The sequence below is a fragment of the Dendropsophus ebraccatus genome, chromosome 9 (genome assembly GCF_027789765.1).
Source record: "Dendropsophus ebraccatus isolate aDenEbr1 chromosome 9, aDenEbr1.pat, whole genome shotgun sequence".
Lineage (NCBI taxonomy): Eukaryota > Metazoa > Chordata > Amphibia > Anura > Hylidae > Dendropsophus > Dendropsophus ebraccatus.
The window spans coordinates 104,606,281-104,620,554 of NC_091462.1; the positions used below are offsets into that span (position 1 = coordinate 104,606,281).

The following is a 14,274-nucleotide window of genomic DNA, read 5'->3' on the forward strand; positions in this document are numbered from 1 at the left end:
ATTGAAGTCAATGGACCTGAATTGTAATACCACACACAGGACAGGGTTGGCTTTTTTTTTTTTTCCGCACAAGAAAGTAGCTGGCCCTTTTCTAATCCTGGAAAGCCCCTTTAAAGAGGACTGTCTAGCAAATGACAGCCCCTTTTAGAATGCTGTCCCCAAAGTGATCAGCTGATCACCCCAGCACCTTGTACTCCTTGCATGCAGCTAATTTTACCAGGTGGCAGACAGCCATGTAGTATTATATACAGATCACTGAGACAAATGGACGTCCACATAACACAAAGAAAACTCAAGTCCACCAGAAAGCGAGTTGGTTATATAAAGAGGATCTCCATTCTCCATAGAGGACAGTGCCGAGTATGGGATCCCCCTATATCAGGGATGGGGAGAGCCTCTGGCCCGCCAGCTGTTGCAAAACTACAACTCCCATCATGCCTGGACAGTCGAAGGCCCTATATTATGTCCACATGGACAGGGGTGGTCTAAATAGGTTGCAAGCAACAGTATAACAAGCATTACAGGTAAGGAGGCAGAGCAGGCAAAACTAGTCAAACCTGGATGACAGCTGCATCATATACGGTCCAGGAGACAATGTGCATCCATCAACAGGATCAGGAAGGATATATAAGTATTACACCAATAGTGACGTGTGTGACGCAGATCCTGGCTGTATCACACATCGCCATGCTTCAGTGCACAGACCTCCATGTACTTGATAGACGAGTATAATCCCTGCCATGGCACACGTCAACAACATGTCACAACAAGATGGCTGTACATGGCTGCATCCTACTAGAGAGAATACCGCACCAGGAGGACATCTCCCACGTGTGCTATTAACTTGTACCAGAGCAGAAGAGGAGGGACTGCAGGATGAAGTCACTGAGTATTTATAGACTGTAAAATGTAATGTCGTGAGCGCACACAGTCCTCCTCCTCACAAGGTGCCACTCACAGCCGCGCGGGTGCCACATCACTCAGGCGCCACCGTCACCTCAACTCCTCCATAAGTAGACATGACACCACCTCAACACCTATAAGATCAAGTCATCTCCATGCCCTAGATAGCATGCCTAAAATATATCTGTGGATGCCACCGGTGCCCACATAAGGCATTGAGGTGTTGATTTTCCGGTCTTGGTCATGTGTCCTTGGTGTGATCCACTAAAAAAAGAAATAAAGGGGAACTCTATACTACAAGAGAGTGCAGGGGCCTATGATATAGATTGGATGTGCTACAACAAGACAACCCTTCCTTCCGCATATATATTGAGACATCCAAAGTGTACGTACGAGGTAGGCATGGGCAAAACAAGAAGGTCAAAAGGAGGACAGGCAGGGTGACCGCAACAATAGACATCCTATAGTGAGCCAACATCTGACAACGCCCCAGGGCAGCTGACACATCACTGAGGCGGATGAGGCAGTCACTACGGGTGAGCTATCAGGGGTCTCCACAACACACGTTCACATCACAGGCAGTAGCCAATGACCAGACCCACACCTGGCAGGGCAAGTGCTCATCCTGGCTCACAAAGCCGCCATCTTTAATAGCATTAGCTATTGGAATTACATGCAGTGTTGAACAGTGCCATTTACCACCATGGTGACTGCTCCCTGCCAGATCACCTGCCCGATACACACATAATCATCAGCCAATCATCTGGTATCACCAATCTACAGGATAGAGGATAACAAGCTGATCGGTCACGATCAGGAGAACAAAGGTCAACTATGCCCATGTGACTAAAGCGGCAGCACGTACACTCTGCCACCGCTCCTTTCACTGTCTATGGGACTTCAGAATTCAGTACAAGATTCTGCAAGATCTATTAGGGTGCGTTCACACAGAGGAATAGGAGAGGAATTGAAGAGGAAAGTTTTCTACTTGAAATTTCCTCTTCTTCAGCTCCGGTGGAATAGGCGCAAAATGCGAGTGGAAAGCGGAAAATCAAAGCCTCAGCGAGTTCTATGGGATTTCTCTAGTGCACTCTGCCCAGAGAATTCACATGTCAATTCTTTGGGCAGGAAACGGATCATGGCGAAACATTTCTGTGTGTAAATTTCGCTGTGTGAACAACAGAGCGAAAATCTCATTGAACACAATGGGGCATTGCGCTGTACATATTTTATGGGCTGAATTTCAAGCAAAATAGGTGTAAAATTAAGTGCAGATTCGGATTCGCCTATTCCTCAGTGTGAAGACTCAGACAAGGAATGGAGTGACAGAGTGTGTGTGCTGCCACTCTCAGGTGAAAACTGGCTTCTGTCCTTGTGATCAGTGGGGATCCAAGCAGTTAGACCCCAATCTATCAGCTAGTTATGTCAGTTCTTTGAGCGGAGAGCGACGGAAGCAGATGTGCGCGAGCCCTCCCATAGACACACTGTGTGAGACTGAGGCAGGCGGAATTCCGCGGCAGAGAGTTCCTTTTGCTCCATGTGAACTGGCCCTAATGTGGATGGGGACAGCTTCAATCTTGGGATAACACCCTAAAAGAGTACCTGTAATTAGAAAGCTTTTGATGTCACAGAGTGTTCATACAACGAATGATCATGAGAACCACCGGGAAGACAAGAGCGCTGCCGTGCATTCCTCTCACCGCTCTGTGTCTGTGTAAGCCGGACGGCTCCATAGACTTACATTATGTGGCCATCCAGACAGGTGACATGTCACAGATCCCGCTGGACATGCTGCACCTGGACGTCTATAGGCTTGTTCTTCTGATCGATTGTGATCTAAACACTATCACCCTGTCCAATCAAAACTTTTGATGTCTCTGTGACGTCACTTTTGACAGGTACGACAAGTCAGGAAATACTCCTGGTATATACCTCTAGTGCCTGAACAATGATGTAAGAACTAAACACTCCCCAATTTCTCAGTACAGATCAATAAAAGGAACTTTCCATCCTCCTTAGGAGTCAGCTGGAAGTGATGTGATGTAGGATAAGGAGGATACTACACCACATTGCGTCACCACAGGCATGGTGTATTAGTAATCTACTCCACCTACACGTAACCTGCTCCAGGCTCCACCTAGAAAGAGAAATCACTTGTCTCATCATGTCCCACAGTTTCTGCCTGTTCCCCCTATTTATTGCTTGCTATACACCCCAGGACCAGCCATCTATCTATTGCAGGGACCATGAACCTTTGGCCCCCCAGCTGTTACAAACTACAATTCCCATCATGCTGGAGGGCCGAAGGTTCCCCATCACTAATCTAATGTGTATAATGATGTCAGGATCAGGCATGCTGGATTTCAATTGGCTGATCCACTTGTTTTCTACGAGACAAGAGGTGGTCCTCTCCCCTGTTTAGAACACATGTACACTCAGTTGGAGTGTACACGCCTATAGGGAGGATCGGGAAGGATAGCGGTCTTATGTGTACGGCCAAAGCAAGGACGGTCACTCCAATACCCTTCACACCGATCTAAATGTAAGAATTACGCTACAGCCCGGGGCTCACAGGATTATTGTGTCCTGCCTGAAGATTTTCATATCATGTAAAAAGTCACATGTAATCAGCCATGATAATCTTCTATTGAATGAGGTTACATAAAGATATAACATCCTCTCAGGCCCATATAGACCCCACCATACACTTATTAACCATATATATAGGTGACAGACTATAGGGGATCGGCAGCTTCAGTGGTGACAAGTAGCAGATACTACTACTACTGAAAGTTGAGCTGGGCCTGGTTGCTATGGGTAATTAAAGCTGAACTGTGCCTGGTTACTATGGGCAATTAAAGCTGAACTGTGCCTGGTTGCTATGGGCAATTAAAGCTGAACTGTGCCTGGTTGCTATGGGCAATTAAAGCTGAACTGTGCCTGGTTGCTATGGGCAATTAAAGCTGAACTGTGCCTGGTTGCTATGGGCAATTAAAGCTGAACTGTGCCTAGTTGCTATGGGCAATTAAAGCTGAACTGTGCCTGGTTGCTATGGGCAATTAAAGCTGAACTGTGCCTAGTTGCTATGGGCAATTAAAGCTGAACTGTGCCTGGTTGCTATGGGCAATTAAAGCTGAGCTGTGCCTGGTTGCTATGGGCAATTAAAGCTGAGCTGTGCCTGTTTCTATGGGCAATTAAAGCTGAACTGTGCCTGGTTGCTATGGGCAATGAAAACTGAACTGTGCCTGGTTGCTATGGGCAATGAAAACTGAGCTGTGCCTGGTTGCTATGGGCAATGAAAACTGAGCTGTGATTGGTTGCTATGGGCAATGCTGGGAATCTTACTATAAGAAAACGGTTCAAAAAAAGGACCATGGCACTGGCATCCACGCACTGGCGCCAGTCTTATGATGTAAAAATCTTAAAGCGATGTACCTTATAGTACATTTGCTTTAAAGTGTATTCTGAAACTTATTCAGCATTAGAATATACGCCTGTAAGTGACATGCTGTCATGTGTATTCCCTATTGAATAAGGAATATTCAATATTTCATAGCAAAGTACAGTGTGAACATGTCCTCACATTCACATGTCATATACTTCTCTAATAAAATCAGAATCTTTCTGGCCTATATACTGCGTTCAGACATGGCGGAAACGTCTGCGCATTTGCTTAATAAACACAATAGCAAGAGCCAGTAAAAACATTTTAACTATTCACACGTTTACGCAGCTTTTCCCTGCTCTAATTTTAGTACATCTAATAATTTTTTTATTTTGTACATTTTATTCTATATGGAAAATCTCTTTTTAAAATTCTGCCTATAGGTGGCGCTATGTTTGTGTCTAGATTGTTACTTGACCGGGCATGCAGTGAATTAGCTGTAATTAAAACTGAGCCATTTGCAGGCACTATGGGCCAGACTGCAGGGGTCACCAGCGATCTAGGTCACATGACCCTACATAAGACAGGGCATCATGGTCGAGACTTGTGTTGCCCAACTGAAGGCTGTCAGGGCATGATGGGAGTTGTAGTCCTGCAACAGCTGGAGAGCCATAGGTAGGGGAACGCTGCAGTAGGCCATGATGCTCTCTCGTGTAGAGTCAACTACCCCAGATCACTCCAATCCATGGTCTAGATCGCCACATCATGTCCTCCAATATGGACACCATGACGCTACTAAAACCAACGCTCATTTAAATGCTCATGCCTGACTAAATGGAGTCGGCCCGTCGCCCTCTTGCATGTAAATAACACAAATCCACCCAACCTATGTTGATCGGGGTGTATGGTGCAGTCAGTATACCTTTACTCTTGGCGCTGGGGGTCCGGCCATTGCTTCCAGAATCCTTCCTCTGCCTCTTGCTGTGCGGCCGGACACTGGACCTCAGGAAATGGTGCTGATCTTGCTGGACTTTGGAGGGCTGTCCAGGGGTCTCGGCCTCCGGGGGATCCTTATCAGGGGTCTCGGAGATGAGCAGATCCCCTTCTATCTTGGTTTTATCTTCCAGCCCTCCCTCCACCACCGCCGCCGTGGCCGCTTCTTCCTCCTCTTCAGTCTCTGGTGCCTTCTGGTTTGTCTTGTTTTCCTCTCCGCTCTTCAGCTTCACTGTCATCCTGAAAGAAGAAAGAAAATTAGAAAATATTTTAAAAGAAAGAACAGGAACGTCTATTCTAAAAATAAAAAATAAAAATCAGTGGAATCAATTTATTACAATTTTTCAACTGTTTCAATGAATCCAAATTAAAAAAAAAAAAAAAAAAAAAAAAAAAAAAATTGTAAAATTTAAACCCTACCTAAAAATGAGCAAATCAATTCTGCAAACAGAAATTAAAAAAAAAAAATTCTGTTAATCTGAAAGCTTTGTGATTTGCCTGTAATTAATCGCCGACACTGGTGGCCACCATTTCTGTGATCAGATGTGGCCATGGGTGGTGGTGGTCTGGTGGGCTTCCCCATCACCAGCAAAGCAAATCAATTCTTCACAAATCAATTTCTCAAAAATTTGAGACCCTTTGTCGTGCACAAATCACTCAAAATGGAGCCTATCATTTTAGCGATCAGAAGAAAAATCACATGACCATAGGCGGCGGCCCGGTGGAGCAAATCAAATCCTTCTGAATCAAAAATCACTAAAATCTCCCAGTTTCAAAAATTTTAAACTTTAGCGATTTCACTTAAAATAGCGGCCATCATTTTGGTGATCTCAAAAAAATTTAAAATTAAATAAGTCACATGACCTTAGGGGGTCTTCCCGGCAGGCTTCCCAATACTGCCTTGCTATATAAGTTGCTGTCACTTTGACTAGAGCTTGGATACAGTTGGATACAATCCAAGGTGACCTCACCATTTTTAGGGGCAATCGGGGCACTTTTAATTTTGGCCGATTCAACTGCATTGCAGCAAAAACAAAATCCTGAAATCTGCATACCTCTAGCTTTTATCCCTTTAAATCCCCCCGTGAACCCCTATTCCCTATCAGCAACCCCCCTCTACCTATCATACAGTTAAAATTTACAACTATAAAATTTTACCCCAATTTTTAAATTTTTTTTTACATTTTCATTTCTTACAACTATTTTGCTCAAAATATCGACGGTGCGGCGATAACTTGCTGTCCGAGTCTCCAACAGGAGCGGATCCACTCCCTGCGCCCCCATAAACTTATCAGCTACTGCCCCCATTCTGCCACAATTTAGGGTGAAAAAATTTTGCATTCGGCACCCAAATCCCCCAAAGCCTGACCCCCAGGAACGATCAGCAGCGATGATTGGGGTGGCCCAGACACCCAGGGCTCATGGCTGCCTGTCTCCTGTCTATAGTCCAGGGTTAGGCTTAGCTTTATCTCTAACAGGGTCCTTTAACCCTTCTCTGTCCAGGGGGTACAGCTCAGGGACCCCCCAAAACCTGCCCCATCTAGCAGGCAAGGAAAGAAGTTGTGGAGAGAGAGAAGAGGCAGAAGAGAGAGGAGAGCTCCTGAACAACATGGCCGCCATTGTTAGTGACAAATCCTCTCGCACTGTCCCGACTGCACAGCCCGGGCTGCTGCCCCTGTCCGCCGGCGGGGAGGGGGCTGGTGGTCGGCTGGGGGGCCCGGGGTGGCCGGGGCCCGGGGTGCAGGCGGGCAGGAGGCTGGCCAGTCCGGGGCACAGCAGCCTTGGTTTTGTTGTTGAGCACAAGAGAACCCGACATGATGATCAGCAGCCGCCGCCGCCGCGCTCCCCGTACTCTGCTCCTAAAAGTGCTCCGGGCCCCCCGCTCCGTGCCCGTTGGCGTCCCCCCAGCAGCCTCGCCGGCTCGGCCCCCGTCTCACCCTGTCTCCGGGCTGTCCCCCGCCTCGGTGGGCCCGGGATGGCTCATGGTGTCGGGCAGGCAGCCGTGCGCTCTCGCCTCCTCGTCTCCTGTGCGGCGGCGGCTGCTGCTCAGAGCTGGAGATCTCCAGGCACAGGCTGCAGCCAGGCGCGGGGGACCGCTGCTTCAACACCCCAAAACTCCCGACCCCGGACAGCTACCGACTCCGGACCGGGGGCGCATGAAAGCCGGGGGTCCCCCCTTCCAGATGCATCTCTTACTTCCCGCATCCGATGGGAGGAATTTAAACCAGACGCTGCCAAAGTTGGGGCAACTCATGGGGCGTTGTTGGAGCTGCTGAACTTTGCTTTGCTACGTCATCACATTGGGCAGCATTGGAAATCGATTTCTTTTTGCACCCCCCCCCCCAAACTAGAAGATAGCCCCCCGAAATCAGGAGCCCCGGCAGGCAACAGCCATACAGGCAGAGGAGGGGCAGCAGCATTAGATTCCTGGGGGCACAAAGAGCATCAAGCAAGATGGAGCCAGCTCTATGGTGGGCACTGAGCCACCCCAAGTGGGGGCAACTATATACTAGTATACTAGCCATACATATACATACTTATTTCCCACAGGCAATAGGAATATATGCTGTATAGGAGGAGCATGGTCCTGTGGAAGGTTATGCTGAGACTTGTGGTGTGCACAGAACTACATGACATCTGTATACCCTGCAGAATTACATCCAGAGCTGCAATCCAGGTCTATACAATGTCTACACATGGATCATTATAAACTGCTACATGTGTAATATCATGCAATGTTATCACTATGTAACATTACCAGCATGCAGTGTATAGCAATACACACATCACTGGATCATATACACACATCACTGTGCACTGGATCATATACACACATCACTGTGCACTGGATCATATACACACATCACTGGATCATATAAACACATCACTGTGCACTGGATCATATACATATATATCACTGGATCATATAAACACATCACTGTGCACTGGATCATATACACACATCACTGTGCACTGGATCATATACATATATATCACTGTGCAACTGTATCACATACATATATCACTATATCATATACATATATCACTATACATCACCATGCACTGTGTCGCTTATCCATCACCATGCAGTGTATCATACACACATCACTGTGCACTGTATCACATACATATATCACTGTGAATTGTATCATATACATATATCCCTGTATCACATACATATATCACTGTGAATTGTATCATATACATATATCCCTGTATCACATACATATATCACTGTGCACTGTATCACATACACCACCATGCAATATTATCACTATAAATCACCATACACTATATTATATACAATGATCACTATACATATCTCACCATGTAGATTTATCCCTATGCAATATTACCATGTATCACCATATACTGTATTATATAGATTTACCACCATACAATGTATATCAATAGATTTACATTTACCACAATACACATATCACCATTCACTATGCACCATGTACTATACCATGTACCACTATATACTATCACTATACAATATACCACTATATACTATCACTTTACAATATAACACCATGTACTAGATCACTATACAATGTATCACTATGATTACCACACTACACATCACCATTCACTATACAAAATAACACCATGTCCTACTATATACCATCACTATACAAATGTGCCACTATATACCATCACTATACAATGTACCACTATATACCATCACTATACAATGTACCACTATATACCATCACTATACAATGTACCACTATATACCATCACTATACAATGTACCACTATATACTATCACTATACAATGTACCTCTATATACCATCACTATACAATGTACCACTATATACTATCACTATACAATGTACCACTATATACCATCACTATACAATGTACCTCTATATACCATCACTATACAATGTACCACTATATACTATCACTATACAATGTACCTCTATATACCATCACTATACAATGTGCCACTATATACTATCACTATACAATGTACCACTATATACCATCACTATACAATGTACCACTATATACCATCACTATACAATGTACCACTATATACTATCACTATACAATGTACCACTATATACTATCGCTATACAATGTATCACTATGCAAATCATCATCATACAATCAATCACATTACAAGGCATCAGTATTGATTATTGACATCCTCACAATCTATGCTACAACCCTAATCAATAACAGGAACTCCCCAATGCTCATACCAGTACATAGCAATATAATGCCAGTCTATTACCCTCCAGCTGTTATATTACCTATATCACCATCCAGCTGCTGCACAACTACAACCCCCATCATGCTCTGGTGGTGATGGCATATTTACTACTCCAATGTAACCTGTGTAGATACAGATCATATAAAGACTATGGGATACTACTACTGATCAATACCCTGCACCCCTAGTATTATAGGCAGCAGCTGCTCTCTGTTATCAGCCCTGTCCCCTTGTATACATATAGATGTATCTAATCCTTCCAACAACAACAACACAGGGGGAGGATACAATGTAGCAGTTGGTGGTCACATGACATCCGGATGACTGACAGGTGGGTCCCACTTGTCACTATGGCAGCTGTGCAAACTCCAGTCCTGGCCAGGTGTTGGAGTACTACAACTCCCAGCATGCCTTGCTATACTAGTGTCATTACGGATTCAGATCAGTATATTGCACAACTAAAACTCCCAGCATGATATTTCTATGGTGCAGTGGCAAAACTACAACTCCCAGCATGCCCTGACAACCTTCGGCTGTCAGGGCATGCTGGGAGTTGTAGTTTTGCCACTGCACCATAGGAATATCACTGAAAACAAAAACGGAATGACATATTATAATAGGTCTAAGCATGCACAGTGATTGCTGGGCGTTGTAGTTCCCCATCAGCTGGTGATTGATCCCTGATCAGCTGCTAGCCCTTACCTGATACATGAAGAAGGATAAGAGGGCCTGTTGTATCCCCCAGCACAGAGCGGCCTGGCTGCTACGCCCCCAATCAATCCCTGCAGGCAGCCAGCTGTCACCGGCCCCAATGTCATCCACACGGCCCGGCCCGGAGTTCCAATGGATCCCGGTGCCGACCTTCCTCTCCCAAGCCCGCGTCCGCATCTGACAACAACCCGCGCCAAGCCAGCCTGCCAAAACACGCCGCGCCCCTCGCAACCCAAACAAAAGCACCCATTGGTCTCCAGCTCTGGAAAGGCGGAGCTAGACGTAGAGTAACCAATCAGAAGCCACAACGCCAAGCGGCGCTGGGAGTCATGGGCATAGAGGGCAGAGTTTAATGATGTCAATGGCGAGAGGAAGAGCTTTCTGATTGGCTGGAGGGTTTAACCAATAGGAGAACGTCTATTAATTATGTAAAATCGCAGACGGACATTTCTGCATGGCGCTTTGCTATTGGTTCGAGTAGTTTGATTGACGCGGGGGGCGTGCCGGAAGCTGTTGTCATGTAGAAACTGATAGTCTGATAGCTGGAGGGGAGTCTGTTGGTACTACAAGTCCCAGCAACTCCTGTCATAGGAGGACTCTACAGACTATATATATATATATATAGACTACAGACTATATATATAAATAAACCACTTTTTTCAATTGCTATTGAGGTGTGCTGCAGTATATTTTTGATATATATATATATATATATATATATATATATATATATATATATATGGAATCTATAGTTATATAGCCACATGGCTTTATTCTGTGTCGTCCTATAGTAATAACCATTGACTTGTTGTCTGTATTGTAGTCGCTGAACAACATAGGGTGTGTTATCCAGGAAGTGACATCACCATGTTATCCAGGAAGTGACATCACCATGTTATCCAGGAAGTGAAGCCTTGATGCAGTAGTAAGTGCAGGGAAAAAAGCACTTTATAAGCATTTCCTGTAATAAGTGTGTATTGGGGATTTGTATAACTTTTGGGGGGCAATACAATACTTTAATAACATTTTCACCGGACTTCTCCTTTAACAATGATTTTGAGGTCACAGCTCCAAAAATGTCGTCAATGACATAGGAACACATTTTCGTTCATTGTTTGATTGTTACCACATTTACACCAGGTGAAAATCCTTTAAATTTGAACTATTTATTGCACGATAATTGGCCCATGTAAAAGGCCCTTTAGATAGCTGTTAGGTCAAGGAGACACTTGTCACCTTTAATATATCCAGCTGTGCCTCCAGGATGTAGGGACATGCTTTTATTCTCTGGTATAAGGCCCCATTCACACTATGGAATCTGCGCCAAGATTCCAGGCGGAACCCCTCCGCACAGACTCGGTGCCGACTTTTGCCTTCTATGAGTTACCTCTCTGTTTAAAGGCAACCAATCAGCCCAAATCGGGCTGATATGGTTCCCTGAACCACTGTATACAGCTCCAGCAGCAGCCACGGCACGTACCGTCCACGGCTGCAGCAGTAGCTGTATACCCGGCTCCCCGCCCTTATCTAGTCACAGTGCTCTCGGAGAGGATGAATGACAGGCCGAGAGGTCCTTTACTGGCCTCTCTGCCTGTCAATCATCCATCCGAGCGCGCTGACAGGAAGAGAGTGGTGACTAGACATAGGTAGGGAGACGCCCAGATGACTACCTCTCCGCCACTGCCTGTCACGAGCCCAGGGGATTAAAGTCCTTTTTTTTCAGGTATACAGCTACTGCTGCAGCCAGTACGTGCCGTGGCTGCTGCAGGAGCTGTATGCAGCGGTTCAGGGAACCATATCAGCCCCATTGGGCTGATTGGTTCCCTTTAAACAATTGAAATGTCAATTCTTTGAACGGAAAGGCGTGAAGAGCGGAGGCACGCACGCCCTCCTACTGTAACTGATAGAAGGCAGGAGTCGGCGCCGAGTCCATGCGGAGAATTCCGTAATGTGAATGGGGCCAAACAATCCATTCCAAACTCCTGATGTGCAGCAAGCTGGAATGCCTCATCTCTCCCCCTCCCTGCTTTTATGACCCCTGGAAGCAGAGTCCCAAGCAGGGTCAGGAATGGGAGGGGAAGTAAGGAGGTGTTACAGCTTGCTGGATTTCAGGAGTTTGGGGAAGCCTCTTTGACTCTTACTATTATATAATATGAGCATTCTTAGATGCACAGCTGGATGAATGAAAGGTACCATGTGTCTCTTTGACCTAAAAGCGTCATCAGTTTGGAATGTGAATGTGGATTACCAGGAATAACAAATGCAAAGTTCAGTCTTCCTAAGCACAGCTTCCATTCCTGCTTTGGCTGCTTTCAGCATCCCGACCACCTCTGTGATGGCAAGGAGCAATCCTCTGCGTCTCTGTGCTGCTCAGGACTGTTGTGCTACATCACAACAGCAGCTGTGCCCTGATTTCTGGCAGCAACCTGTGACAGCATATATACCCCAAACAACAGACAGCTTACTGCTGCATCGGCCTCCACCAGTAATAAAGCTCAGCGACAGAACATTTTCCATTGCTGGGTGGTGATCGGCCATAGCTTTATTTACTTGTATATAGCGCCATTAGTGTAACCGTAATGGACACTTAGGGGGAGATTTATCAAACATGGTGTAAAGTGAAACTGGCTCAGTTGCCCCTAGCAACCAATCAGATTCCACCTTTCATTTTCCAAAGCGTCTGTGAGGAATGAGAGGTGGAATCTGATTGGTTGCTAGGGGCGACTGAGCCAGTTTCAGTTTACACCATGTTTGCTAAATCTCCCCCTTAGGGTGAGTGCACACTACGGAATCTGCACATTTGACCCGCAGTGGATTCTGTCGCTTGTACCTGTACACGGCGGCACGCATCTCCGCCCATGCCATAGACACTATTCTATGCACGGGCGGATTCCGCATTCCGCCGAAAGAACTGACATGTTAATTCTTTCGGCAGTATGTGGAATCCGCCCTTGCATAGAATAGTGTCTATAGCACGGGCAGAGATGCGCGCTGCCGCATGCGGGTACGAGCGATGAAATCCGCCGCGGGTAATATGCACGGATTCCGTAGTGTGCACGCACCCTTAGTGCCGAACTCTAGAAAGGGATTGTAAGCGTTATGCCATGACAGACTCCACTATACATCCCCACCCCCCCTTCCAGCAGGTATTACTCTGCCAGCTGTGACTAAGTAAATAACAACAACACAGAGTATAACCAAAGAGAAGGTAGGGCAGACAAACCAGCTGCACCATGGGGGCTGATGGAAAGCTCCTGACAATACAACCTGGGCTTGGCTACTGCAGGAGGCGGCCATTCCTGATTGGACCTGGCAGGGGGTTATAACTGAAGTGCAGGGAGTGCCACATGCTTTCACTAGCCCCTCTTCCCTAACCATCAGGTGCCTGCTGAGGAAAAAAAGGTATTTGAATCAACTAGTGTCAGTTATACAGTGTTGTAATTACTTCTATTTTAAAATCTCCAGTCTTCCAGTACTTATCAGCTGCTGTATGTCCTGCAGGAAGTGAGAGACACAGTGCTCTCCATCCATGTCAGAGCAGTAGCAAATCCCCATAGTAAACCTATCCTGCTCTGGACAGTTCCTGACATGGACAGAGGTGTCAGCAGAAAGCAGTGTGTCAGACTGGAAAAAAATATAAAGGACAAACAGCAGCTGATAAGTACTGGAAGACGGGAGATTTTTAAACAGAAGTAAATTACAAATCTATATAACTTTCTGACACCATTTTTTTTTCTAAAGTACCCCTGTTAGAATCTGAAGTCTCCCAGTACTTATGAGCTGCTGTATGTCCTGCAGGAAGGGGTGTATTCTTTCCAGTCTGACACAGTGCTCTCTCTGCTGCCACCTCTGTCCATGACAAGAACTGTCCAGAGCAATAACTACACAGAAAACCTTTCCCTCTTAAAGGGGTTATCCAGTACTACAAAAACATGGCCATCACTGATGTATTGGGGGGACATGGGAGAAGTGTAAGCCCACGGCCATGCCCTATATATTGGCAATAGCCATGGAAGGCTTAGTGAAACAATGAATGAGGACTATTTTTTTTTTATT

General features: G+C 45.8%; 1 protein-coding gene across 3 annotated transcripts in view; it reads right to left on the reverse strand.

Moving 5' to 3' along the window:
- Positions 1–10,420, reverse strand: part of CRAMP1 (cramped chromatin regulator homolog 1) — a 35,130-nt gene extending 24,710 nt beyond the window's left edge. The window contains exons 1-2 of one of the 3 annotated variants that reach the window (XM_069984171.1): positions 10,210–10,420; positions 5,211–5,521 (exon numbers count right to left, since the gene is read on the reverse strand). In XM_069984171.1, the coding sequence (XP_069840272.1) occupies positions 5,211–5,521; positions 10,210–10,325 (427 nt within the window). In that variant the 5' untranslated portion in view covers positions 10,326–10,420. Of the gene's footprint in view, positions 1–5,210; positions 5,522–7,218; positions 7,499–8,608; positions 9,054–10,209 lie in introns of those variants that run through there. The other 2 variants (XM_069984173.1, XM_069984172.1) reach the window with 2 other exon arrangements.
- Positions 10,421–14,274: the final 3,854 nt, after the last annotated feature.